The 26,767-nt window shown below is 45.1% G+C and overlaps 1 protein-coding gene across 3 annotated transcripts in view; it reads left to right on the top strand.

Moving 5' to 3' along the window:
• The window catches only part of GRIPAP1 (GRIP1 associated protein 1), a 98,996-nt gene that overhangs the window by 46,920 nt on the left and 25,309 nt on the right, over positions 1–26,767 (top strand). For all 3 annotated transcript variants that reach the window (XM_056540894.1, XM_056540895.1, XM_056540892.1), the window contains 3 exons: positions 17,807–17,934; positions 23,599–23,721; positions 25,264–25,357. In XM_056540894.1, coding sequence (XP_056396869.1) covers positions 17,807–17,934; positions 23,599–23,721; positions 25,264–25,357 — 345 coding nt within the window. The remainder of the gene's footprint in view (positions 1–17,806; positions 17,935–23,598; positions 23,722–25,263; positions 25,358–26,767) is intronic.

The following is a 26,767-nucleotide window of genomic DNA, read 5'->3' as shown; positions in this document are numbered from 1 at the left end:
GTATTGCCGCTCCGAGCAGGCACCTGTAAAGGCAGCACACAGCGGTCCTTTAGCGGCAGATCCACAGCGTAATACACGTTGGGAATCCACTCATGTGAACGTACCCTAAGGCTACATACAGACACAACTTTTGTTTGGCATGGAAAAATAAATCTCAATGCTTCTTTGTTTTTTAGCCTTATAGCTTTATGGTTATCATTTATTATTATTTATTATTTTTATTTCATAAGTTATTTTTATTGTAAATATAATTTTTTTGTTTTATTTTAATTATAATTTATTTATTTTTATTATTATTATTATTATTAATTTTATGAATATTATTTTATCATATATTTTGTCATCTGGAGTTACCCAGTGTTTTATTGCTCTACCTGTATACTACAGAATGTCTGTCTGTCGTCAGGATCACTATACCGTAGGGGAAAAATAATTTTTGTATGAATATAATGATCATTTCTTACAATAAGGCCCTGTTGAGCCGATTATTAGTCCAGTTCCCATGTCCACCTCATACCCAGCCACGTATTATAACTATTTTATTATTAGTAGTATTTTTTTTTATTATTATTGTTTTATTATTTTTATATTTTTTTATTAGTTTTTTTTTTTTTACTATTTAGTTAGATTTTTATTATTTACTATTTAGTTTGATTTTTATTATTTATTTTATTTTAATTATCATTCATTTTTATTTTATTTTAATATTATTGTTGTTGTTGTTATTATTTATTTTACTATACCGTAATTAATAATATATTTCGGCATCTGGAGTAGCCAAGTGTTTTATTGCTCCCCCTGTATATTAGATAATGACTGTATTCAGGATCACTATACCATAGGGTAAAATCATTTCTGAATAAATACAATGATAATGTCTTCCAATAAGGCCGCGCTGAGCCGTTTTTTAGTCCAGTTCCCATATCCCAGGCCTCCGCTGTGCCGGTCCGTCTAATACCCAGTCACATACTATGACCAAAAACCTTATTAGCTGCACCAGATACAATTATAAGAGGACGCTGATGAATGGCTGGCGCTCTCCATGAAGCCAATCACCAGTGCAAAATCCAATCATTTTCCGCACGGATATGAACGGCTTCCCTGGGAATATCGTAAGCGTCAGTCCTTACGTGGATAAACGGGGAGAAACAGATTGCGCGGTTCGATGAACCCGAATCCTTTGGAAAACAGCAAACGCAGTAAAGTGGCTGCTTATAAACTCACATAAAAAACCAATTACCCTAATGGCTGCGTTTACATCATTTCCATTAGTTTACAAATGGACAAAATGCAGGATTAATATGGCTGGAAAAGAAAAGAAAATCACGGCGGCTTTTTAATTCATTTTTTGATGGGAAATTAAACCAGTAGATGTAAGTGTGAGTCAGGTGTTACTACCTGCGCTGGAGACAATAGGGTTAACCCTTCTGTACAGATAAGTAATGCAATGGAGTCAATCTATTAGCTCTTAAGATGATCTAAAGTATTGTTTTCCTAACAATGTGCCTCCAGCTGTTGCAACACTTCAACACAGTCTTCTGTGTCTCCCAATGTTACAAGCAAGAAATAAGTATTCGCTCTATATACGTCACTAACCTATCTATGAGCTTGGCTTCACAGCATTGACATAAACCAGTATACACCAACCTGTGGCCACTGGCAATATAAAGTCAAATCATAGTGGATGAAAGGGGTCTAGATGTATAATGGAGGAGAGGGGTCTAGATGTATAATGGAGGAGAGGGGTCTGGATGTATAGTGGAGGAGAGGGGTCTAGATGTATAATGGAGGAGAGGGGTCTAGATGTATAATGGAGGAGAGGGGTCTGGATGTATAGTGGAGGAGAGGGGTCTAGATGTATAGTGGAGGAGAGGGGTCTAGATGTATAATGGAGGAGAGGGGTCTAGATGTATAATGGAGGAGAGGGGTCTGGATGTATAATGGAGGAGAGGGGTCTGAATGTATAGTGGAGGAGAGGGGTCTAGATGTATAATGGAGGAGAGGGGTCTGGATGTATAATGGAGGAGAGGGGTCTGGATGTATAGCGGAGGAGAGGGGTCTAGATGTATAGCGGAGGAGAGGGGTCTAGATGTATAGTGGAGGAGAGGGGTCTAGATGTATAGTGGAGGAGAGGGGTCTAGATGTATAGTTGAGGAGAGGGGTCTGGATGTATAGTGGAGGAGAGGGGTCTAGATGTATAGTGGAGGAGAGGGGTCTAGCTGTATAATGGAGGAGAGGGGTCTAGATGTATAATGGAGGAGAGGGGTCTGAATGTATAGTGGAGGAGAGGGGTCTAGATGTATAGCGGAGGAGAGGGTTCTAGATGTATAATGGAGGAGAGGGGTCTAGATGTATAGCGGAGGAGAGGGGTCTAGATGTATAGCGGAGGAGAGGGGTCTAGATGTATAGCGGAGGAGAGGGGTCTAGATGTATAGCGGAGGAGAGGGGTCTAGATGTATAGCGGAGGAGAGGGGTCTAGATGTATAGCGGAGGAGAGGGGTCTAGATGTATAGCGGAGGAGAGGGGTCTAGATGTATAGCGGAGGAGAGGGGTCTAGATGTATAGCGGAGGAGAGGGGTCTAGATGTATAATGGAGGAGAGGGGTCTAGATGTATAATGGAGGAGAGGGGTCTAGATGTATAATGGAGGAGAGGGGTCTAGATGTATAATGGAGGAGAGGGGTCTAGATGTATAATGGAGGAGAGGGGTCTAGATGTATAATGGAGGGGAGGGGTCTAGATGTATAGCGGAGGAGAGGGGTCTAGATGTATAGCGGAGGAGAGGGGTCTAGATGTATAATGGAGGAGAGGGGTCTAGATGTATAATGGAGGAGAGGGGTCTAGATGTATAGCGGAGGAGAGGGGTCTAGATGTATAATGGAGGAGAGGGGTCTAGATGTATAATGGAGGAGAGGGGTCTAGATGTATAGCGGAGGAGAGGGGTCTAGATGTATAATGGAGGAGAGGGGTCTAGATGTATGGTGGAGGAGAGGGGTCTAGATGTATAGTGGAGGAGAGGGGTCTAGATGTATAGTGGAGGAGAGGGGTCTAGATGTATAGTGGAGGAGAGGGGTCTAGCTGTATAATGGAGGAGAGGGGTCTAGATGTATAATGGAGGATAGGGGTCTGGATGTATAATGGAGGAGAGGGGTCTGGATGTATAGTGGAGGAGAGGGGTCTAGATGTATAGCGGAGGAGAGGTCTAGATGTATAATGGAGGAGAGGGGTCTGGATGTATAATGTAGGAGAGGGATCTAGATGTATAGTGGAGGAGAGGGGTCTAGATGTATAGCGGAGGAGAGGGGTCTAGATGTATAGCGGAGGAGAGGGGTCTAGATGTATAATGGAGGAGAGGGGTCTAGATGTATAGTGGAGGAGAGGGGTCTGGATGTATAATGGAGGAGAGGGGTCTAGATGTATAGCGGAGGAGAGGGGTCTAGATGTATAGTGGATGAAAGGGGTCTAGATGTATAGTGGATGAAAGGGGTCTAGATGTATAATGGAGGAGAGGGGTCTAGATGTATAGTGGAGGAGAGGGGTCTAGATGTATAGTGGAGGAGAGGGGTCTGGATGTATAATGGAGGAGAGGGGTCTGGATGTATAATGGAGGAGAGGGGTCTGGATGTATAGCGGAGCAGAGGGGTCTAGATGTATAGAGGAGGAGAGGGGTCTAGATGTATAGCGGAGGAGAGGGGTCTAGATGTATAGTGGATGAAAGGGGTCTAGATGTATAGTGGATGAAAGGGGTCTAGATGTATAATGGAGGAGAGGGGTCTAGATGTATAGTGGAGGAGAGGGGTCTAGATGTATAGTGGAGGAGAGGGGTCTGGATGTATAATGGAGGAGAGGGGTCTGGATGTATAATGGAGGAGAGGGGTCTGGATGTATAGCGGAGGAGAGGGGTCTAGATGTATAGAGGAGGAGAGGGGTCTAGATGTATAGAGGAGGAGAGGGGTCTAGATGTATAGCGGAGGAGAGGGGTCTAGATGTATAATGGAGGAGAGGGGTCTAGATGTATAGCCGAGGAGAGGGGTCTAGATGTATAGCGGATGAAAGGGGTCTAGATGTATAGTGGAGGAGAGGGGTTTAGATGTATAATGGAGGAGAGGGGTCTAGATGTATAGTGGAGGAGAGGGGTCTAGATGTATAGTGGAGGAGAGGGGTCTAGATGTATAGTGGAGGAGAGGGGTCTAGATGTATAATGGAGGAGAGGGGTCTAGATGTATAGTGGAGGAGAGGGGTCTAGATGTATAGTGGAGGAGAGGGGTCTGGATGTATAGTGGAGGAGAGGGGTCTAGATGTATAATGGAGGAGAGGGGTCTAGATGTATAGTGGAGGAGAGGGGTCTAGATGTATAATGGATGAAAGGGGTCTAGATGTATAATGGAGGAGAGGGGTCTAGATGTATAGCGGAGGAGAGGGGTCTAGATGTATAGTGGAGGAGAGGGGTCTAGATGTATAATGGAGGAGAGGGGTCTAGATGTTTAGCGGAGGAGAGGGGTCTAGATGTATAATGGAGGAGAGGGGTCTAGATGTATAGTGGAGGAGAGGGGTCTAGATGTATAATGGAGGAGAGGGGTCTGGATGTATAGTGGAGGAGAGGGGTCTAGATGTATAGCGGAGGAGAGGGGTCTAGATGTATAGCGGAGGAGAGGGGTCTGGATGTATAGCGGAGGAGAGGGGTCTGGATGTGTAGAGGAGGAGAGGGGTCTGGATGTGTAGAGGAGGAGAGGGGTCTGGATGTATAGCGGAGGAGAGGGGTCTAGATGTATAGTGGAGGAGAGGGGTCTAGATGTATAGTGGAGGAGAGGGGTCTAGATGTATAATGGAGGAGAGGGGTCTAGATGTATAATGGAGGAGAGGGGTCTAGATGTATAGTGGAGGAGAGGGGTCTAGATGTATAGTGGAGGAGAGGGGTCTGGATGTATAGTGGAGGAGAGGGGTCTAGATGTATAATGGAGGAGAGGGGTCTAGATGTATAGTGGAGGAGAGGGGTCTAGATGTATAATGGATGAAAGGGGTCTAGATGTATAATGGAGGAGAGGGGTCTAGATGTATAGCGGAGGAGAGGGGTCTAGATGTATAGTGGAGGAGAGGGGTCTAGATGTATAATGGAGGAGAGGGGTCTAGATGTTTAGCGGAGGAGAGGGGTCTAGATGTATAATGGAGGAGAGGGGTCTAGATGTATAGTGGAGGAGAGGGGTCTAGATGTATAATGGAGGAGAGGGGTCTGGATGTATAGTGGAGGAGAGGGGTCTAGATGTATAGCGGAGGAGAGGGGTCTGGATGTATAGCGGAGGAGAGGGGTCTGGATGTGTAGAGGAGGAGAGGGGTCTGGATGTGTAGAGGAGGAGAGGGGTCTGGATGTATAGCGGAGGAGAGGGGTCTAGATGTATAGTGGAGGAGAGGGGTCTAGATGTATAATGGAGGAGAGGGGTCTAGATGTATAGTGGAGGAGAGGGGTCTAGATGTATAATGGAGGAGAGGGGTCTAGATGTATAGCGGAGGAGTGGGGTCTAGATGTATAGCGGAGGAGAGGGGTCTAGATGTATAGCGGAGGAGTGGGGTCTAGATGTATAATGGAGAAGAGGGGTCTAGATGTATAGCGGAGGAGAGGGGTCTAGATGTATAATGGAAGAGAGGGGTCTGGATGTATAGCGGAGGAGAGGGGTCTAGATGTATAATGGAGGAGAGGGGTCTAGATGTATAATAGAGGAGAGGGGTCTAGATGTATAGTGGAGGAGAGGGGTCTAGATGTATAGTGGAGGAGAGGGGTCTAGATGTATAATGGAGGAGAGGGGTCTAGATGTATAGCGGCGAGAGGGGTCTGGATGTATAATGGAGGAGAGGGGTCTGGATGTATAGCGGAGGAGAGGGGTCTAGATGTATAGTGGAGGAGAGGGGTCTAGATGTATAATGGAGGAGAGGGGTCTAGATGTATAGTGGAGGAGAGGGGTCTAGATGTATAGTGGAGGAGAGGGGTCTAGATGTATAATGGAGGAGAGGGGTCTAGATGTATAGTGGAGGAGAGGGGTCTAGATGTATAGCAGAGGAGTGGGGTCTAGATGTATAGCGGAGGAGAGGGGTCTAGATGTATAGCGGAGGAGAGGGGTCTAGATGTATAGCGGAGGAGAGGGGTCTAGATGTATAGCGGAGGAGAGGGGTCTAGATGTATAGCGGAGGAGAGGGGTCTAGATGTATAGCGGAGGAGAGGGGTCTAGATGTATAGCGGAGGAGAGGGGTCTAGATGTATAGCGGAGGAGAGGGGTCTAGATGTATAGCGGAGGAGAGGGGTCTAGATGTATAATGGAGGAGAGGGGTCTAGATGTATAGCGGAGGAGCTGAAGGCTGTCCAGGCAAGCTGGGAGTTGTAGTTTTGCAACAGCTGGAGACACACTGTTTGGAAAACACTAATCTAAGGTCTGCGGGGACCTCCGGATATCAGTTAGAGTGAACAGTCAACTTTATAGTTTCCCTGCAGCGCCTCCAGGGAAATATTACATAGTATCCATTGAATTCACTAGACTGTAATATCGTACGCTGTGGCTAACAGACAGCAAGCCTGAATTGGGAGCTCGCTATTAAAGGGGTATTACAGTGAAAAGCAATTTTTTTTCTACTGGCTCCAGAAAGTTGTACAGATTTGCAAATTACTTCTATTAAAAAATCTTAATCCTTCCAGTACTTATCAGCTACTGAAGTTGAGTTGTTCTTTTCTGTCTGACAACAGTGCTCTCCGCTGACACCTCTGTCTGTCTCAGGAACTGTCCATAGTAGGAGCAAATCCCCATAGCAAACCTCTCCTGCTCTTGACCGCTCCTGAGACAACCAGAGGTTTCAGCAGAGAGCACTGTTGTCAGACAGAAAAGAACAACTCAACTTCAGCAGCTGATAAGTACTGGAAGGATTAATTTTTTTAATAGAAGTAATTTACATATCTGTTTAACTTTCTGGAGCCAGTTGATATGAGAAGAATAGTTTTTCACTAAAATACTCCTTTAACTCATTAGTGTGTGTGGAGTATAAAATAAGGATTAGGATTATTCTAGTGGCACCAGTCTATACCCACGGTCTTCTGTGTCCCCCAATGAACTAGGCAAGCAAAGGGATTTTACAGGTGAGCAACACAAAAATCCTATTCTTTCCGCTCGGAGGCCAATCTATAAGGTGGTAGTTGCTCTTGTGCTCCGCTCCAGCCTCTCCTCCCCCTAATGAACCATTAGCTGCGGAAATCATTTTATTTTCCTTAAAACCAGAGTGAGAATCTCAGGCTGATGTATCTGCTGCATTCCTGGCAAATTAGGCTTTAAACGCTGAATATAATTAACTCCGGACAGATCATTAGACTGTGCAGATACATTATCTCCTACACAGGTGGAGGCCCCGCGCTGCAGAGTCCGAACAGTGTGGAATAGCAGAGGGAATGCAGGAGAGACTATTCTTTATTTTGGTCACGCTCCTGCATGGAAACCTGTACAGCTCGACGGGTTTCTTCTGCACATTGATGTAGCTGGGGTGAAATTTGCAGCTGAACAGGACGATATGGCACTGTGTAATAGGCCCAGGGGTCAGATGATAAACATGGAAACGCTCCTTCTTAGTTTTTGACAGATTAAAAAATCCTCATTTGTTGGCCGCAGGTTTTTCCGAGTATTAGGGGATGTGCATCTGACAAACGTTGGAAGTAGAGAGCCGCATTAACAATAGATAACCCCATTCCCAGCCAGTTGACTGCCTAAGGCAGTGTTTCCCCACCAGGGTGCCTCCAGCTGTTGCAAAAGTACAACTCCCAGCGTGCCCGGACAGCCTCTGCTGCTTTACTACAATTATTATATGTGTGCTCCTACTCCTTATCTCTGTTGCTACTGCTCACTGTCCCTCACAGAGATCTTCACCTAACAAATGCTATGACTAAATTGGGCGCTGAAGCTATGTTCATAGCCCAATGTTTCCCAACTAGGGTGCCTCTAGCTTTTGCAAAACTACAACTCCCAGCATGCCTGGACAGCCTCTGCTGCTTTACTACAGTTATTATATGTGTGCTCCTTCTCCTTATCTGTGTTGCCACTGCTCACTGTCCCTCACAGAGATCTTCACCTAACAAATGCTATGTCTAAAATGGGCACTGAAGCTATGTTCAAAGGCCGTTGTTTCTCAACCAGGGTGTCTCCAGCTGTTGCAAAAGTACAACTCCCAGCGTGCCCGGACAGCCTCTGCTGCTTTACTACAATTATTATATGTGTGCTCCTACTCCTTATCTGTGTTGCTACTGCTCACTGTCCCTCACAGAGATCTTCACCTAACAAATGCTATGACTAAATTGGGCGCTGAAGCTATGTTCATAGTCCAATGTTTCCCAACTAGGGTGCCTCTAGCTTTTGCAAAACTACAACTCCCAGCATGCCTGGGCAGCCTCTGCTGCTTTACTACAATGTCCCTCACAGAGATCTTCACCTAACAAATGCTATGTCTAAAATGGGCACTGAAGCTATGTTCAAAGGCCATTGTTTCCCAACCAGGGTGCCTCCAGCTGTTGCAAAACTACAACTCCCATCATGCCCGGACAGCCTCTGCTGCTTTACTACAATTATTATATGTGTGCTCCTACTCCTTTTCTCTGTTGTCACTGCTCACTGTCCCTCACAGAGATCTTCACCTAACAAATGCGATGTCTAAAATGGGCACTGAAGCTATGTTCATAGGCCTGTTTCCCAACCAGGGTGCCTCTAACTGTTGCAAAACTTCAACTCCAAGCATGCCCGGACAGCCGGGCATGCTGGAAGTTGTAGTTTTGCAACAGCTAGAATCACCCTGGTTGGGAAGAACTAAAGGCTCGTTCACACTGTGTACCTATTGTTGTCAGTGGGATTCTGCCCTGTAAGGCAGCGCACGACCGTGTGGTCCTACCTCCAAGGTCAGTAATAACCACAGCATCCTGGTGGCTAGATGTTAAGGATGTTCCTCTGTCACTCAATGTCCCCTTCCCCCCGGCATGTGCTTACAGGGTCCTATGGAGAGCAAAAAAAAAAAAAATCTTAATTTGTTCCTTGGTCTTTCCTTATGTTCTCCTCTTCCTCCTCAAGAGACACCATTAGCCTTTTACCATCTTATCATTTCTTTCTAATATAATTGTACCCCCCATAGTCTTCTCCTTTCATCGCCATTACCATCTTCTAGTAGTCATCCATCATTGGCGTCCCCTCTGGGGGTGGGGATCAGTAACATGGTGAGTGCCTCCATGACGGACTGGTGGGCGCGGAGTCTCTAGTGATACTTTATATGGGATTATTTATCTGGAGTTATTACTGGAGCTAATGGGAAGATCATTGGAGCGGGACACACGTCTATTTCCTGTACAACACTCAGGGATTTCCCTTGGAAAAGCAGAGCGAGGTTTATGGGTGAGACCTCTATAAGATCTTATCATCGGGGTCACGTTCTATTCAGCTCTATGTTTTCCTGGGAAAACCGGGTGAAGTCTAATATGGCCACCATCATTATAGCACAGAGTTTGCCAACCAGGTTGCCTCCAGCTGTTGCAACACTATAACTCCCAGCATGTCCGGACAGACTATGGGGCATCACTGGCTCAAAAATGTATTTTTCTGGAAAAACTTAGTGACAGCCAGAGTAAGTGTTAGATACAAAGGTTCTCACCCTAATCTGTAAGGATCTACAATGCTGATCGCAACAGCTCCAGAGTACTTCAGGGTTATACATAGTACTGGTACTGCAGGATTATATATATATATAGAACTAGGATGATACATAGTACTGCAGGATTATATATATATATAGAACTAGTACTGCAGGATGCACAGTACTGCAGGATTATACATAATATTAGTACTGCAGGATTATAGAGGTGCCAGGTGCAGTATATGTGCTCCTGCTCCCCTCCACCCTCTTATTCCCGGGTACAGCGGTGCCAGGCGCAGTGTATGTGCTCCTGCTCTCCTCCATCCTCTTATTCCCGGGTACAGCGATGCCAGGCGTAGTGTACGTGCTCCTGCTCCCTCCACCCTCTTATTCCCAGTTACAGCGGTGCCAGGTGCGGTGTGTATGTGCTCCTGCTCCTCTCCACCCTCTTATTCTCGGGTACAGCGGTGCCAGGCGCGGTGTGTATGTGCTCCTGCTCCCCTCCACCCTCTTATTCCCGGGTACAGCGGTTCCAGGCGCAGTGTATGTGCTCCTGCTCCCCTCCACCCTCTTATTCCCGGGTACAGCGGTGCCAGGCGTGGTGTGTATGTGCTCCCCTCCACCCTCTTATTCCCGGGTACAGCGGTGCCAGGCACGGTGTGTATGTGCTTCTGCTCCCCTCCACCCTCTTATTCCCGGGTACAGTGGTGCCAAGCGCGGTGTGTATGTGCTCCTGCTCCCCTCCACCCTCTTATTCCCGGGTACAGCGGTGCCAGGCGCAGTGTACGTGCTCCTGCTCCCCTCCACCCTCTTATTCCCGGGTACAACGGTGCCAGGCGCAGTGTATGTGCTCCTGCTCCCCTCCACCCTCTTTTTCCCGGGTATAGCGGTGCCAGGCGCGGTGTATATGTGCTCCTGCTCCCCTCCTCCCTCTTATTCCCGGGTACAGCAGTGCCAGGCGCAGTGTATGTGCTCTTGCTCCCCTCCACCCTCTTATTCCCGGGTACAGCGGTGCCAGGCGCAGTGTGTATGTGCTCCTGCTCCCCTCCACCCTCTTATTCCCGGGTACAGTGGTGCCAGGCGCGGTGTGTATGTGCTCCTGCTCCTCTCCACCCTCTTATTTCCGGGTACAGCGGTGCCAGGCACAGTGTACGTGCTCCTTGCTCTCCTCAGCCTCTGCAGTGTGAGGCTCGGCCTCTGGAGACGTCTTGTTATCTCCACATCATTGCCAGTACTCGGCAGCCGGTTATAAATGGAGCTGTCAGGGCTTTGTTTTCTTCCTTTAATCCTGACACAGAATCTCCAATACTCGGATGCTCTGCAGTGGAGCCACATGCTGTAAAGTGATCCTGCTGCAGTACTAAAGCCTCCGAGTCAATGAGAGCGTCTGGGGTCAGGAGCGTTCGCTGCTGTCTCCTCACCTGGGGCTCCATAGAATTCTGCCACTTGTGCGTCCTCTGCTTTATCTTCACCGCAGTCCTCCGAGACGTACATTATCCATAGGCTGCTTAAAGGGAAACTCATCCTTAACTCATCCTGAGCAAATGCAGGTCCTGGCAGCTGATGGGTGACAACCATTATGGGCGCTATTACAGGGTAGATAGGTAGGACCCCAGACTGGGTGACAGTCCCTACGGGGGTGGTAATGGTGGCAATTTTGGATGCATCCCAGCTTTTCTATGAACTGATAACATTCAGAAACAGCTTGATAGAATCATTGCTATAGTGTCTCCCAACCTCTGGCTTCATAGCTGTTGCAAAACTACAACTCCCATCATGCATTGATTAGCTATAATGTTTCTTTGTTTCATTGTTCTCCGAGCTGCAGCTGTTGCAAAATTACAACTCCCAGCATTCATTGAAAGCTAAAATATTGCTCCGCGGCCCTGTTCCCAAACTGCAGCACTCCAGTAGTTGCTAAACTACAACTCTCATTGACTAAACAGCTATAATAATTCTCTGTTGCACTGGTCCCCAAACACCAGTTGCAGAACTACTACTCCCAGAATGCCTTGACCTTTTTTTATGGGATCTTCTGTTAAGCCAGTGTTCTCCTACCTGTGGCTCTCCAGCTGTTGCAAAACTATAACTCCCATCATGCCTTGACATCTATATTATTGCTCTTTGGTTCTGTTCCCCAAACTGCGGCACTTAAAGCTGTTGCACAACTACAACTCCCATCATGCCTTGACAGCTATAATATTCCTCAAACAGCAGCAGTTGCACAACTACATCTCCCATCATGTCTTATCAGCTATAATATGCCTATGCTGCACTGTTCCACAAACAACAGCAGTTACAGAACTACAACTCCCATCATGCTTTAACAGCTAAATTATTTCTCTGTAGTACTGTTCCCCAAAGAACAGCAGTTGCACAACTACAACTCCCATTATGCCTGGACAGCTATAATATTAACGTGTTGCACTGTTCCTTAAACTGCAGCTGTTGCAAAACTACAACTCCCATCATGCCTTGACATCTATATAATTGCTCTTTGGTTCTGTTCCCCAAGCTGCGGCACTTAAAGCTGTTGCACAACTACAACTCCCATCATGCCTTAACAGCTATAATATTGCTCTATTCCTCAAACTGCAGCAGTTGCACAACTACATCTCCCATCGTGTCTTATCAGCTATAATTTGTCTCTGTTCCACTGTTCCGCAAAAACAGCTGTTGGAAAACTACAACTCCCATCATGCCTTGACAGCTATAAATATGTCTCTGTTGCACTGTTCCCCAAAAGGCAGCTGTTGCAAAACTACAACTCCCATCAGGCCCTGACAGCCTTTGGCTGTCAGGGCATGATGGGAGTTGTAGTTTTGCAACCACTGGAGTGCCGCAGGTATAGAGCATGTGTGCAATTACTAAATTCCAAAATAAAGTCCTTAGAAATGTAAACAGTATTGTGTATAATCTGTATTTTGTGATATACAAGTGGCCACTTGGGGCGCTGTTCTATTGCCGTTCAGCGCTCAGTTGACTGTGCACATTTTCTGTCTCTCCCAGTGATCAGGTAAAAATAAACTATTTGTAGATCAGTTCGGGTTTTTCTTTCAGGACATAATGGCCAATCGATAGGAGAGATTGCCGCGGCGTGACTTTTATTTATTGATCCATCATTGACCCCCTGCTCTGCGTGGAGCGAAAATAGGTCTCCAGACTGTACAGGTTCTGTTCAGCGTCTTACATCTGTATCCAATATGTCCACCTGCCCCCTTCTTCTTCATGGGGGCCAGTCTTCTCCCAAACAAAACTACAACTCCCATCAGGTTCTGACAAATTTTCACGGGGGCGAACCGATAGGCCATTCTTTCCCCAAACTACAGCTCTCCAGCTGCTGCCAAACTACAACTCCCATCAGTTCCTGACAGAATTTCTATGGGACAATCCTATTGGCCATTCTTCCTCCAACCTGATGCTCTCCAGTTATAGCAATACTACAACTCCCATCAGGTTCTGACAGAATTTTCATGGAGCGATCCTATAGGCCAGTTTTACCCAAAACTGATGCTCTTCAGCTGTTGCAGAACTACAACTCCCATCAGTTCCGGACAGAATTTCTATGGGACAATCCTATAGGCCATTCTCCCCCAATTCTCCCCCCCCCCCCCAACCAGATTCTCTCCAGTTATAGCAATACTACAACTCCCATCAGGTCCCAGCAGAATTTTCATGGAGCGATCCTATAGGCCAGTTTTACCCCAAACTGATGCTCTTCAGCTGTTGCAGAACTACAACTCCAATCAGTTCCTGACAGAATTTCTATGAGACAATCCTATAGGCCATTCTTCCCCCAATCAGATTCTCTCCAGTTATAGCAATACTACAACTCCCATCAGGTCCCGATTCAGGTCCCAGAATTTTCATGGGGTGATCCCATAAACCAGGTGTTGCAAAACTACAACTCTCAGCATGCCCTGAACAGCTGAAGGTGGTCAGGGGAATGATAGAAGTTGTAGTTTTACAACAGCTGGAGAGAAACATGTTGGGGAAGACTGGCTATAGCAGTGGTCTCCAATCTGTGGCCCTCCAGGTGTTGCAAAACTACAACTCTCAGCATGCCCAGACAGCCGTCTGGGCATGCTGGGAGTTGTAGTTTTTCAACATCTGGAGGGCCACTGCTATAGCCAGTCTTCCCCAACATGTTTCTCTCCAGCTGTTTCAAAACGACAACTTCTATCATTCCCCTGACCACCTTCAGCTGTTCTGGGCATGATGGGAGTTGTAGTTTTTCTAACGGCTGGATAGCCACAACACTACTTTAGGCAAAAAGCTAAATATACACACCCATCCCAACCCCAAAATGTTTACCCCCATAGCCATTGCTGATCCTCAGGTGACTCCTGCAGTCTGGTCACATGCTCAGGTAGTGGTTTAAATGCCCCACCCAGGAAGCTGTAAAGGTAATAATAATAAAAATTATGATAATAACAATAATAATAATATGGATAAAAACTTATTTGTATAGTGCCATCAAATTATACATCACTTCTATCTATTGCAGGCATGACCTCTCCATGTCCGTCAGACTTAGGGGTAGCAATGGGCCCATTCGCTATAAGCTTAAAGGGGTACTCCGGTGGACAACTTTTTTTTTTTTTTTTTAAATCAACTGGTGCCAGAAAGTTAACCCGATTTGTAAATTACTTCTATTAAAAAAATCTTAATCCTTCCAGTACTTATTAGCTGCTGAATACAACAGAGGAAATTCTTTTCTTTTTGGAACACAGAGCTCTCTGCTGACATCACGAGCACAGTGCTCTCTGCTGACATCTCTGTCCATTTTAGGAACTGTCCAGAGCAGCATATGTTTGCTATGGGGGATTTTCTCCTACTCAGGACAGTTCTTAAAATGGACAGAGATGTCAGCAGAGAGCACTGTGCTCGTGATGTCGGCAGAGAGCTCTGTGTTCCAAAAAGAAAATAATTTCCTCTGTAGTATTCAGCAGCTTATAAGTACTGGAAGGATTAAAATGTTTTAATAGAAGTAATTTACAAATCTGTTTAACTTTCTGGCACCAGTTCATTTAAAAAAAAAAGTTTGCCACCGGCGTACCCCTTTAAGCTGTATCTTCATGGCGGCCATATTGGTTGTATAGACGTTTTTGCACACTGCAAGGCTGTGTTATGTAAGAGCCCATGGGAAGGATGTGGAATATTTTCTGCATTCCCTAGTAAATATCTATACGGCGAGCCCATAAATATTACAGCGTATTCTGGTCATGAGTGGAAAATGCGCTTTATTATGCGGCGATCCCTTTCTGGGGGTTGCGCGTTCTCTCAGCTGTGGTTGGTGGTTGATATAGATCCGGCAGGGTGACCCGGCAGGTCGGGCATCATGTGAGGCTGTCACCACGTCACCAGGCTGTATCGGCGGTGGTGTATGGGGACCTGGTTTCACGTCTCCCGCCCCCTTCGCCGCTCTAGCGCAGGCCGCCCCCCCACCTTCCTTATAATCCCTCTAGAAGCATTAAGACTTTCAGCAGAACATTAATATTTCATGGGTGTGATGAGTCAGGAGGTGGGAGGCAGCCGGACCCGATCTCACAAAAACCAGGGTGGAAAGTGCTGAGCCGAAGTAATGCTGGGAGTGGAGGATGAGGATGGAGCGCCATATAGTGCACGGACAGGGATGTCACCGCCACACTGTGTATAGTGCAGGCAGGGAGTCCTGTGACTGTGTATAGTGCAGGTGATGAGACCGGTGAATAGTGCAGGTTATTAGTCCTATGACTGTGTATAGTGCAGGTTATTAGTCCTATGACTGTATAGTGCAGGTAGTGAGCCCTGTGACTGTGTATAGTGCAGGTTATTAGTCCTATGACTGTGTATAGTGCAGGTTATTAGTCCTATGACTGTATAGTGCTGGTAGTGAGCCCTGTGACTGTGTATAGTGCAGGTTATTAGTCCTATGACTGTGTATAGTGCTGGTAGTGAGCCCTGTGACTGTGTATAGTGCTGGTAGTGAGTTCTGTGACTGTGTATAGTGCAGGTTATTAGTCCTATGACTGTGTATAGTGCAGGTAGTGAGTCCTGTGACTGTGTATAGTGCAGGTAGTGAGTCCTGTGACTGTGTATAGTGCAGGTTATTAGTCCTGTGACTGTGTATAGTGCAGCCGGTGAGTCCTGTGACTGTGTATAGTGCAGGCAGGGAGTCCTGTGACTGTGTATAGTGCAGGTGATGAGTCCGGTGAATAGTGCAGGTTATTAGTCCTATGACTGTGTATAGTGCAGGTTATTAGTCCTATGACTGTATAGTGCTGGTAGTGAGTTCTGTGACTGTGTATAGTGCAGGTTATTAGTCCTATGACTGTGTATAGTGCAGGTAGTGAGTTCTGTGACTGTGTATAGTGCAGGCGGTGAGTCCTGTGACTGTGTATAGTGCAGGCGGTGAGTCCTGTGACTGTATATAGTGCAGGTAGTGAGTCCTGTGACTGTGTATAGTGCAGGTAGTGAGTCCTGTGACTGTGTATAGTGCAGGCAGTAAATCATGTGACTGTATATAGTGCAGGCAGTAAATCATGTGACTGTGTGTAGTGCTGACAGTAAATCATATGACTGTGTGTAGTGCAGGCAGTAAATCATGTGACTGTGTGTATAGTGCAGGCGGTGAGTCCTGTGACTGTGTATAGTGCAGGCAGTAAATCATGTAACTGTGTGTATAGTGCAGGCGGTGAGTCCTGTGACTGTGTATAGTGCAGGCAGTAAATCATGTGACTGTGTATAGTGCAGGCAGTAAATCATGTGACTGTGTGTATAGTGCAGGCAGTAAATCATGTGACTGTGTATAGTGCAGACAGTAAATCATGTCACTGTATAGTGCAGGCAGTAAATCATGTGACTGTATATAGTGCAGGCAGTAAATCATGTGATTGTATATTGTGCAGGCAGTAAATTGTGATTGTATAGTGCAGGCAGTAAATCATGTGATTGTATATAGTGCAGGCAGTAAATCGTGATTGTATAGTGCAGGCAGTAAATCATGTGACTGTATATAGTGCAGGCAGTAAATCATGTGACTGTGTATAGTGCAGGTAGTGAGTCCTATGACTGTGTATAGTGCAGGTAGTGAGTCCTGTGACTGTTTATAGTGCAGGTAGTGAGTCCTGTGACTGTTTATAGTGCAGGTAGTGAGTCCTGTGACTGTTTATAGTGCAGGTAGTGAGTCCTGTGACTGTGTATAGTGCAGGTAGTGAGTCCTGTGACTGTGTATAGTGCAGGTAGTGAGTCCTGTGACTGTGTATAGTGCAGGTAGTGAGTCCTGTGACTGTGTATAGTGCAGGTAGTGAGTCCTGTGACTGTGTATAGTGCAGGTAGTGAGTCCTGTGACTGTGTATAGTGCAGGTAGTGAGTCCTGTGACTGTGTATAGTGCAGGTAGTGAGTCCTGTGACTGTGTATAGTGCAGGTAGTGAGTCCTGTGACTGTGTATAGTGCAGGTAGTGAGTCCTGTGACTGTGTATAGTGCAGGTAGTGAGTCCTGTGACTGTGTATAGTGCAGGTAGTGAGTCCTGTGACTGTGTATAGTGCAGCTGGTGAGTCCTGTGACTGTGTATAGTGCAGCTGGTGAGTCCTGTGACTGTGTATAGTGCAGCTGGTGAGTCCTGTGACTGTGTATAGTGCAGGTAGTGAGTCCTGTGACTGTGTATAGTGCAGGTAGTGAGTCCTGTGACTGTGTATAGTGCAGGTAGTGAGTCCTGTGACTGTGTATAGTGCAGGTAGTGAGTCCTGTGACTGTGTATAGTGCAGCCGGTGAGTCCTGTGACTGTGTATAGTGCAGGTAGTGAGTCCTGTGACTGTTTATAGTGCAGGTAGTGAGTCCTGTGACTGTGTATAGTGCAGGTAGTGATCACTGACTGTGTATAGTGCAGGTAGTGAGCCCTGTGACTGTTTATAGTGCAGGTAGTGAGTCCTGTGACTGTGTATAGTGCAGCTGGTGAGTCCTGTGACTGTGTATAGTGCAGGCAGTAAATCATGTGACTGTGTGTATAGTGCAGGCAGTAAATCATGTGACTGTGTGTAGTGCAGACAGTAAATCATGTCACTGTATAGTGCAGGCAGTAAATCATGTGACTGTATATAGTGCAGGCGGTGAGTCCTATGACTGTATATACCATATGTATTTTGCCTCCATGTTTCGGGTACTAACCCCCATTCTCTGCTTCAGGTTTGGAGGACTTGGTATTAGCCGAAATCAGCTCCCCCAGCCGAACGCAGACGGGCGACAGCAGCAGCGTCTCCTCCTTCAGCTACCGGGAGATCATGAAGGAGAACGCCACCACCAGCAGCAATAAGGTAATAGTGTATAAAGTGCGCACCATTGCGCTTCTCCAGCTGTGTCAAAACTACAACTCCCAGCATGCCCTGACAGCCTTCGGCTGTCAGGGCATGCTGAGAGTTGTAGTTTTGCACCAGGTTGAGGCCACTGCTCTAGATCGCCGCCATCTTGACATTGCATTCTCCTTGCTTACAACTTTGGCGCCATCAGTCGTTGTTCTGAAGATGTGACAAGTCCGATCGTCCTCCGTAATTCAGGGTCTTTGTAATAGAGCGAAACGCATCAGAGATATTACCAGACCTATTATCATTGCTCAGGCGGCTTTCCTCCAGACGCTCTCATCTCCTTACAAGGAAAACCCAGAGAAGAGGGTTAATTGTCTGGCGGGATCTTTGCTCCCGGTTAATGCGCGTGGCGCGGGGCGATCCGTGATGAATTCATCCTCTTCAGAGCTGTACGGAGGAGCCGCCGGAATATAGGAAATGATAGCGACGCTGTGATGTTCTGTAGATGGCACCCAGAGGTCTTCACACCGACCGCGTGTATTCTACTCGGAAACAATAAAGATTACAGAAGCGTCTGATGTTCAATAGGATCAAGATATATAGTAGTTATACACCTCTCCTCCAGCTCTATCTGTATACTGCTGCTATCTCTATGGGATCAGGATATATAGTAGTTATACACCTCTCCTCCAGCTCTATCTGTATACTGCTGCTATCTCTATGGGATCATGATATATAGTAGTTATACACCTCCCCTCCAGCTCTATCTGTATACTGCTGCTATCTCTATGGGATCAGGATATATAGTAGTTATACACCTCCCCTCCAGCTCTATCTGTATACTGCTGCTATCTCTATGGGATCAGGATATATAGTAGTTATACTCCTCCCCTCCAGCTCTATCTGTATACTGCTGCTATCTCTATGGGATCAGGATATATAGTAGTTATACACCTCCCCTTCAGATCTATCTGTATACTGCTGCTATCTCTATGGTATCAGGATATATAGTAGTTATACACCTCTCCTCCAGCTCTATCTGTATACTGCTGCTGCTATCTCTATGGGATCTATATATATATATATATATATATATATATATATATATATATATATAGTAGTTAAACACCTCTCCTCCCAGTGCTGTTATCTCTGAGATCAGGATATATAGTAATTATACACCTCCCCTCTAGCTCTATCTGTATACTGCTGCTATCTCTATGGGATCAGGATATATAGTAGTTATACACCTCCCCTCCAGCTCTATCTGTATACTGCTGCTATCTCTATGGGATCAGGATATATAGTAGTTATACACCTCTCCTCCAGCTCTCTGTATACTGCTGCTGCTATCTCTATGGGATCAGGATATATAGTAGTTATACATCTCCCCTCCAGCTCTATCTTTATACTGCTGCTGATATCTTTTTGGGATCAGGATTTAGAGTAGTTATATACCTTCCCTCCAGCTCTATCTGTATACTGCTGTTGCTATGTTTATGGGATCAGGAGATATAGTAGTTAATACACCCTTTATCCAGCTCTATCTGTATACTGCTGCTATTGCAATGGGATCAGTATATATATTAGTGTTATACCTCCCCTCGAGCTCTCTCTGTATACTGCTGTTATCTCTATGAGATCAGGATATATAGTAGTTATACACCTCCCCTCCAGCTCTATCTGTATACTGCTGTTATCTCTATGAGATCAGGATATATAGTAGTTATACACCTCCCCTCCAGCTCTATCTGTATACTGCTGCTATATCTAATGGATCAGGATATATAGTAGTTATACTCCTCCCCTTCAGCTCTATCTGTATACTGCTGCTGCTATATGTATGGGATCTGAATATAGAGTAGGTAAACACCTCTGCTGTGTTCACACACCACTTTTTTTATTTTATTGTTTTTGCTTTGATTATCCCAATATCGCCACAAATATTGTGCTTTTTTTCCAAAATTGTGCAAATCACTGTAAAACATGCCTTTTTTTTTTTTTAAAGAACTTTGTTTATTGAATTTTCACGAATTTTATCATAAAACGGTAATACAGAAAGCAAAGCAAATCGATATGAACAAAAAGGGCTTATGTGGGTAACGCAGTACCCATGTCCCCAAGTAGTTAGACAATAGCAATACTTGTAAAGCAAAGGTTCACAGTCCCAGCACTACTAGTCAAACATCCTTCACACCAACATAAAACACCAACACTGACACAACGAACAAAGGAAAAAGAAAGAAAAAAGGGGGGGGGGGGGAGAGAGAGGAGAAGATGGGGAGATAAAAGAAAGAGAAGCTAGTCTCCGGCATACTCCACACAGTACAGTGGTCCCGCAACATACGATGGTAATCCGTTCCAAATTCTTTACAGTAAAGAACCCCCGTCTGTGCTGGTGTAGGAACCTTCTTTCCTCTAGACGTAGAGGATGCCCCCTTGTTATAGATACAGTCCTGGGTATAAATAGATCATGGAGAGATCTCTGTACTGTCCCCTGATATATTTATACATAGTTATTAGGTCTCCCCTAAGCCTTCTTTTTTCTAAACTAAATAACCCTAATTCTGATAATCTTTCTGGGTACTGTAGTCCTCCCATTCCCCGTATTACCCTGGTTGCCCGTCTTTGAACCCTCTCCAGCTCCACTATATCTTTCTTGTACACTGGTGCCCAGTACTGTACACAGTATTCTATGTGTGGTCTGACCAGTACTGTACACAGTATTCTATGTGTGGTCTGACCAGTACTGTACACAGTATTCTATGTGTGGTCTGACCAGTACTGTACACAGTATTCTATGTGTGGTCTGACCAGTACTGTACACAGTATTCTATGTGTGTTCTGACCAGTACTGTACACAGTATTCTATGTGGTCTGACCAGTAGTGTACACAGTATTCCATGTGTGGTCTGCCCCGTACTGTGCACAGTATTCTATATGTGGTCTGACCAGTACTGTACACAGTATTCTATGTGTGGTCTGACCAGTACTGTATACAGTATTCTATGTGTGGTCTGACCAGTACTGTACACAGTATTCCATGTGTGGTCTGACCAGTACTGTACACAGTATTCTATGTGTGGTCTGACTAGTACTGTACACAGTATTCTATGCGTGGTCTGACCAGTACTGTACACAGTATTCTATGTGTGGTCAGACCAGTACTGTACACAGTATTCTATGTGTGGTCTGACCAGTACTGTACACAGTATTCTATGTGTAGTCTGACCAGTACTGTACACAGTATTCTATGTGTGGTCTGACTAGTACTGTACACAGTATTCTATGTGTGGTCTGACCAGTACTGTACACAGTATTCTATGTGTGGTCTGACCAGTACTGTACACAGTATTCTATGTGTGGTCTGACCAGTACTGTACACAGTATTCTATGTGTGGTCTGACCAGTACTGTACACAGTATTCTATGTGTGGTCTGATCAGTACTGTACACAGTATTCTATGTGTGGTGCCCAGTACTGTACACAGTATTCTATGTGTGGTCTGACCAGTACTGTACACAGTATTCCATGTGTGGTCTGACCAGTACTGTACACAGTATTCTATGTGTGGTCTGACCAGTACTGTATACAGTATTCCATGTGTGGTCTGACCAGTACTGTACACAGTATTCTATGTGTGGTCTGACCAGTACTCTACACAGTATTATATGTGTGGTCTGACCAGTACTCTACACAGTATTCTATGTGTGGCCTGCCCAGTACTGTACACAGTATTCCATGTGTGGTCTGACCAGCACTGTACACAGTATTCTATGTGTGGTGCCCAGTACTGTACACAGTATTCTATGTGTGGTCTGACCAGTACTGTACACAGTATTCTATGTGTGGTCTGACCAGTACTGTACACAGTATTCTATGTGTGGTCTGACCAGTACTCTACACAGTAGTCTATGTGTGGTCTGCCCAGTACTCTACACAGTATTCTATGTGTGGTCTGCCCAGTACTGTACACAGTATTCTATGTGTAGTCTGACCAGTACTGTACACAGTATTCTATGTGTGGTCTGACCAGTACTGTACACAATATTCCATGTGTGGTCTGACCAGTACTGTACACAGTATTCTATGTGTGGTCTGACCAGTACTGTACACAGTATTCTATGTGTGGTCTGACCAGTACTGTACACAGTATTCTATGTGTGGTCTGACCAGTACTGTACACAGTATGCTATGTGTGGTCTGACCAGTACTGTACACAGTATTCCATGTGTGGTCTGACCAGTACTGTACACAGTATTCTATGTGTGGTCTGACCAGTACTGTACACAGTATTCTATGTGTGGTCTGACCAGTACTGTACACAGTATTCTATGTGTGGCCTGCCCAGTACTGTACACAGTATTCCATGTGTGGTCTGATCAGTACTGTACACAGTATTCTATGTGTGGTCTGACCAGTACTGTACACAGTATTGTATGTGTGGTCTGACCAGTACTGTACACAGTATTCTATGTGTGGTCTGACCAGTACTCTACACAGTATTCTATGTGTGGTCTGACCAGTACTGTACACAGTATTCTATGTGTGGTCTGACTAGTGATTTGTACAGCGGTAGAATAATTTCCTTGTCGTGGGCATTTATGCCCCTATTGATGCACCCCATGATTTTATTTGCCTTGGCAGCAGCTGCCTGACACTGGTCACTACTGCTAAATTTACTATTAACTAAGACTCCCAAGTCCTTTTCCACGTCAGTCATCCCAAGTGTTCTCCCATTTAATACATAATCCTAGCCCAGATTTTTCTTCCCCATGTGCATTACCTTACATTTATCAGTGTTGAACCTCGTCTGCCACTTCTCAAACCAAACCTCCAACCTATCCAGATCCATTTGTAACAGTGCACTGTCCTCTATAGTGTTATCTACTATATACAGTGCACTGTCCTCTATAGTGTTTACCGCTTTACAGAGTTTAGTATCATCTGCAGAGTTTAGTATCATATTTGCCAGCAGAGTCCCCTTCATGCGCTAGGTTGCAAACAAGCGATTTTCCTGGCCCTGAGGGAATTCAGGATGACCCCAGAAGTCAAGGTACCCAGACAGCAGGTATAGGAGACCGAAAGCCTTACGAACAGCCTTCTAGGTCAGGATGGTATCATGTATTACCAGGGATCGTTTAACATGGGGCGGGAGACACGGAAAGGGGCCCCAATCACCTCCCCCACCAACAAGCGGGACATACAAACCATAACAGCAACAGCAAGGTGAGTTTTTCCTGGAGCAATGCGATGTTAGGATGTAAACGTTTCAAGTGGCGTAGGATCTGTGTTCTCTGGGCGACATCAGGCCCGTAACATTCCAGGAGACCAACTCTATGATTACATGAAGCAAAGGAGACTAGTGAAGACCTACAATAAGAAGAAGGAAAAGAGAGGGAAAAAAGCACAAGGACGATACACAACACGCACTCACACAGCACTCAAAACCAACAACGACCTGGCTGAATGAAAAATGTAAGGCACAGAAAAGTACCATCTAGACCAAAGCAGAAAACAACGACCAGAGGGCATTTGTTTGGGGGGATTGTAACATTTGACAAGATCATGACGGGTACTTTTTGAGGCTCAGATTTATAGGGGCTTTTATGGTTATGGTGTAAAGCATGTAAGTGTTTTAATACTACATCCTAAATACTTCTATCTATCTTTTAGTCTAACAATGGCAGCCCCCAGTCCCAGCCACAGAGACCGGCCGAGCTGTCTGATGAGGAGATGTCCGACCTGTTCCTGAGACTCGCCGAAATCCAGCAGGAAAAATGGTTGCTGGAAGAAAAGGTGACCTAAACCTACCCATGGCCGTTCCTTTATCTCTTTTACCATTATGTACTGATTAAGGAAAGCAAGTCAATAGTGAGCCTGTTATTCTTACATTTAACATATCAGGATGATTATTTATAGATATAGATAGATATATAGTGAGAGATAGATAGATATGAGATATATATAGAGATATATATATAGAGAGATATATATAGATAGATATGAGATATATATAGATAGATATGAGAGAGATAGATAGATATGAGATATAGATATATAGATAGATATGAGATATAGATAGATATGAGATATAGATAGATATGAGATATAGATAGATATGAGATATATATAGATAGATATGAGATATATATAGATAGATATGAGATAGATATGAGATATAGATAGATAGATATGAGATATAGATAGATAGATATGAGATAGATATGAGATATAGATAGATAGATATGAGATAGATAGATATGAGATAGATATGAGATAGATAGATAGATATGAGATAGATATGAGATATAGATAGATAGATATAGATAGATAGATATGAGATAGATAGATATGAGATAGATATGAGATAGATAGATAGATATGAGATAGATATGAGATATAGATAGATAGATATGAGAGAGATAGATATGAGATAGATATGAGATATAGATAGATATGAGATAGATAGATAGATATGAGATAGATATGAGATAGATAGATATGAGATAGATAGATATGAGATAGATAGATATCCGACTTGTAGGATCTGCATCACTTTTTCCCCCAGACATAGCGCCACACTTTTCCATAGGCTGCTCTTGTAAGGCTGGGTTCACACTACGTTTTGTCCCATACGGGAGCGCATACGGCAGGAGGGAGCTAAAACCTCGCGCTCCCGTATGTGACCGTATGCGCTCCCGTATGCCATTCACTTCAATGAGCCGACCGGAGTGAAACGTTCGGTCCGGTCGGCTCATTTTTGCGCCGTATGCGCTTTTACAACCGGACCTAAAACTGTGGTCAACCACGGTTTTAGGTCCGGTTGTAAAAGCGCATACGGCGCAAAAATGAGCCGACCGGACCGAACGTTTCACTCCGGTCGGCTCATTGAAGTGAATGACATACGGGAGCGCATACGGTCACATACGGGAGCGCAAGCTTTTAGCTCCCTCCTGCCGTATGCGCTCCCGTATGGGACAAAACGTAGTGTGAACCCAGCCTAATGCAGTTTATTTATTTTTTAGCCCCAGTTACCCAACTGCAGTACCAGATGCAGGCTATAGGCAGGGGTGGCGCTATTTTTCCTTCAGCCGCTCTTTGAATCGCCATACTTTTCTTCTTTAGTCAGGGAGCGTATGTTATGTAGCTATAAACAGGTGATGCCCACTCGGTCGGCTGCTGTGTTAAGACGTCTTTCACTGTACATAATGTTAATAGAGCCGCTGCTCCGTGTTGGTCTGTAGCGCTCGCTGCACGGTCCAGGCGGATCATCCTTCATTTTTATCTCTCGCCGGCGCTGACAACGGACTTAATTTTGGCCTAATGTCTCTCCTGCAGGTTAAGCACTTAGAAGTGAGCAGCGCATCCATGGCTGAGGATCTGTGCAGGAAGAGCGCCATCATCGAGGCCTACGTCATGGACAGCCGGATAGGTGAGTGCCCCGTGTGTCTCCAGCTGTTGCAAAACTACAACTCCCAGCATGCCCGGACAGCCAACGGCTGTCCGGGCATGCTGGGAGTTGTAGTTTTGCAACAGCTGGAGACGTACTGTTTGGAAAACAGCGATTGATATGAATTTGAAGTTATCATAGATTACATTACTTAAATGAACGCCTTACAGTAGTGCTTTTTTTTTATTTTCAAGTATTTAAAGGGGTACTCCGGTGAAAAACTATTTTTTTCATATCAACCGGCTCCAGAAAGTTAAACAGATTTGTAAATTGCTTCTGTAAAAAAAAAAAAAATATTAATCCTCCCAGTACTTATCAGCTGCTGAAGTTGAGTTGTTATTTTCTATATGACCACAGTGCTCTCTGCTGACACCTCTGTCTGTCTCAGGAACTGTCCAGAGCAGGAGAGGTTTTCTATGGGGATTTGCTCCCACTCTGGACAGTTCCTGAGACAGACAGAGGTGTCAGCAGAGAGCACTGTTGTCAGATAGAAAAGAACAACTCAACTTCAGCAGCTGATAAGTACTGGTAGGATTAAGATTTTTTTTTTTATAGAAGTAAATTACAAATCTGTATAACTTTCTGGAGCCAAAAACGTATCCCCTATCTTAAGCAGTCCGACCGTTGTGACTAGAGATGAGCGAACTTACAGTAAATTCGATTTGTCACGAACTTCTCGGCTCGGCAGTTGATTACTTATCCTGCATAAATTCGTTCAGCTTTCCGGTGCTCCGGTGGGCTGGAAAAGGTGGATACAGTCCTAGGAAAGAGTCTCCTAGGACTGTATCCACCTTTTCCTGCCCACCGGAGCACCGGAAAGCTGAACTAATTTATGCAGGATAAGTTATCAACTGCCGAGCCGAGAAGTTCGTGACGAATTGAATTTACTGTAAGTTCGCTCATCTCTAGTTGGGACTTCCTGCGATCTCCCGTACAGCAATATGGCAGAGCCGGAGATTGCCAAAGGCAGCGCTCTGGCTGTCCCATAGAGTTGTATTGAGGGGGCGTGTCAGCCGCCGCTCTGTGCAGTGATCAACACGCCCTCTTCCCACAGACTGCCAGGGCCCCGTACGGGAGATCATGGGGGGCCCAGCGGTCAGACTCCCTGCGATTTGACACTTATCCCCTATCCTTAGGATAGGGCATAAGTTTTCCAATCCTGGATTACTCCTTAAAATAAGAAAAACGCACTAAAAACACATAAAATTCCATGTGACGTACCATACGCTCTTTTTATTTTTTATACACCCCTGTAATAAGTCTGGCCGTTTTCCCATCAAATTCAGTTTAAAGGGGTATTCCAGGAAAAACTTTTTTTTATATATATATATCAACTGGCTCCAGAAAGTTAAACAGATTTGTAAATAACTTCTATTAAAAAATCTTAATCCT

This window comes from Hyla sarda, chromosome 9 (assembly GCF_029499605.1).
Source record: "Hyla sarda isolate aHylSar1 chromosome 9, aHylSar1.hap1, whole genome shotgun sequence".
NCBI lineage: Eukaryota > Metazoa > Chordata > Amphibia > Anura > Hylidae > Hyla > Hyla sarda.
Note: the sequence above shows the minus strand (reverse complement) of the source record. Positions and strands in the feature narration are given on the sequence as shown.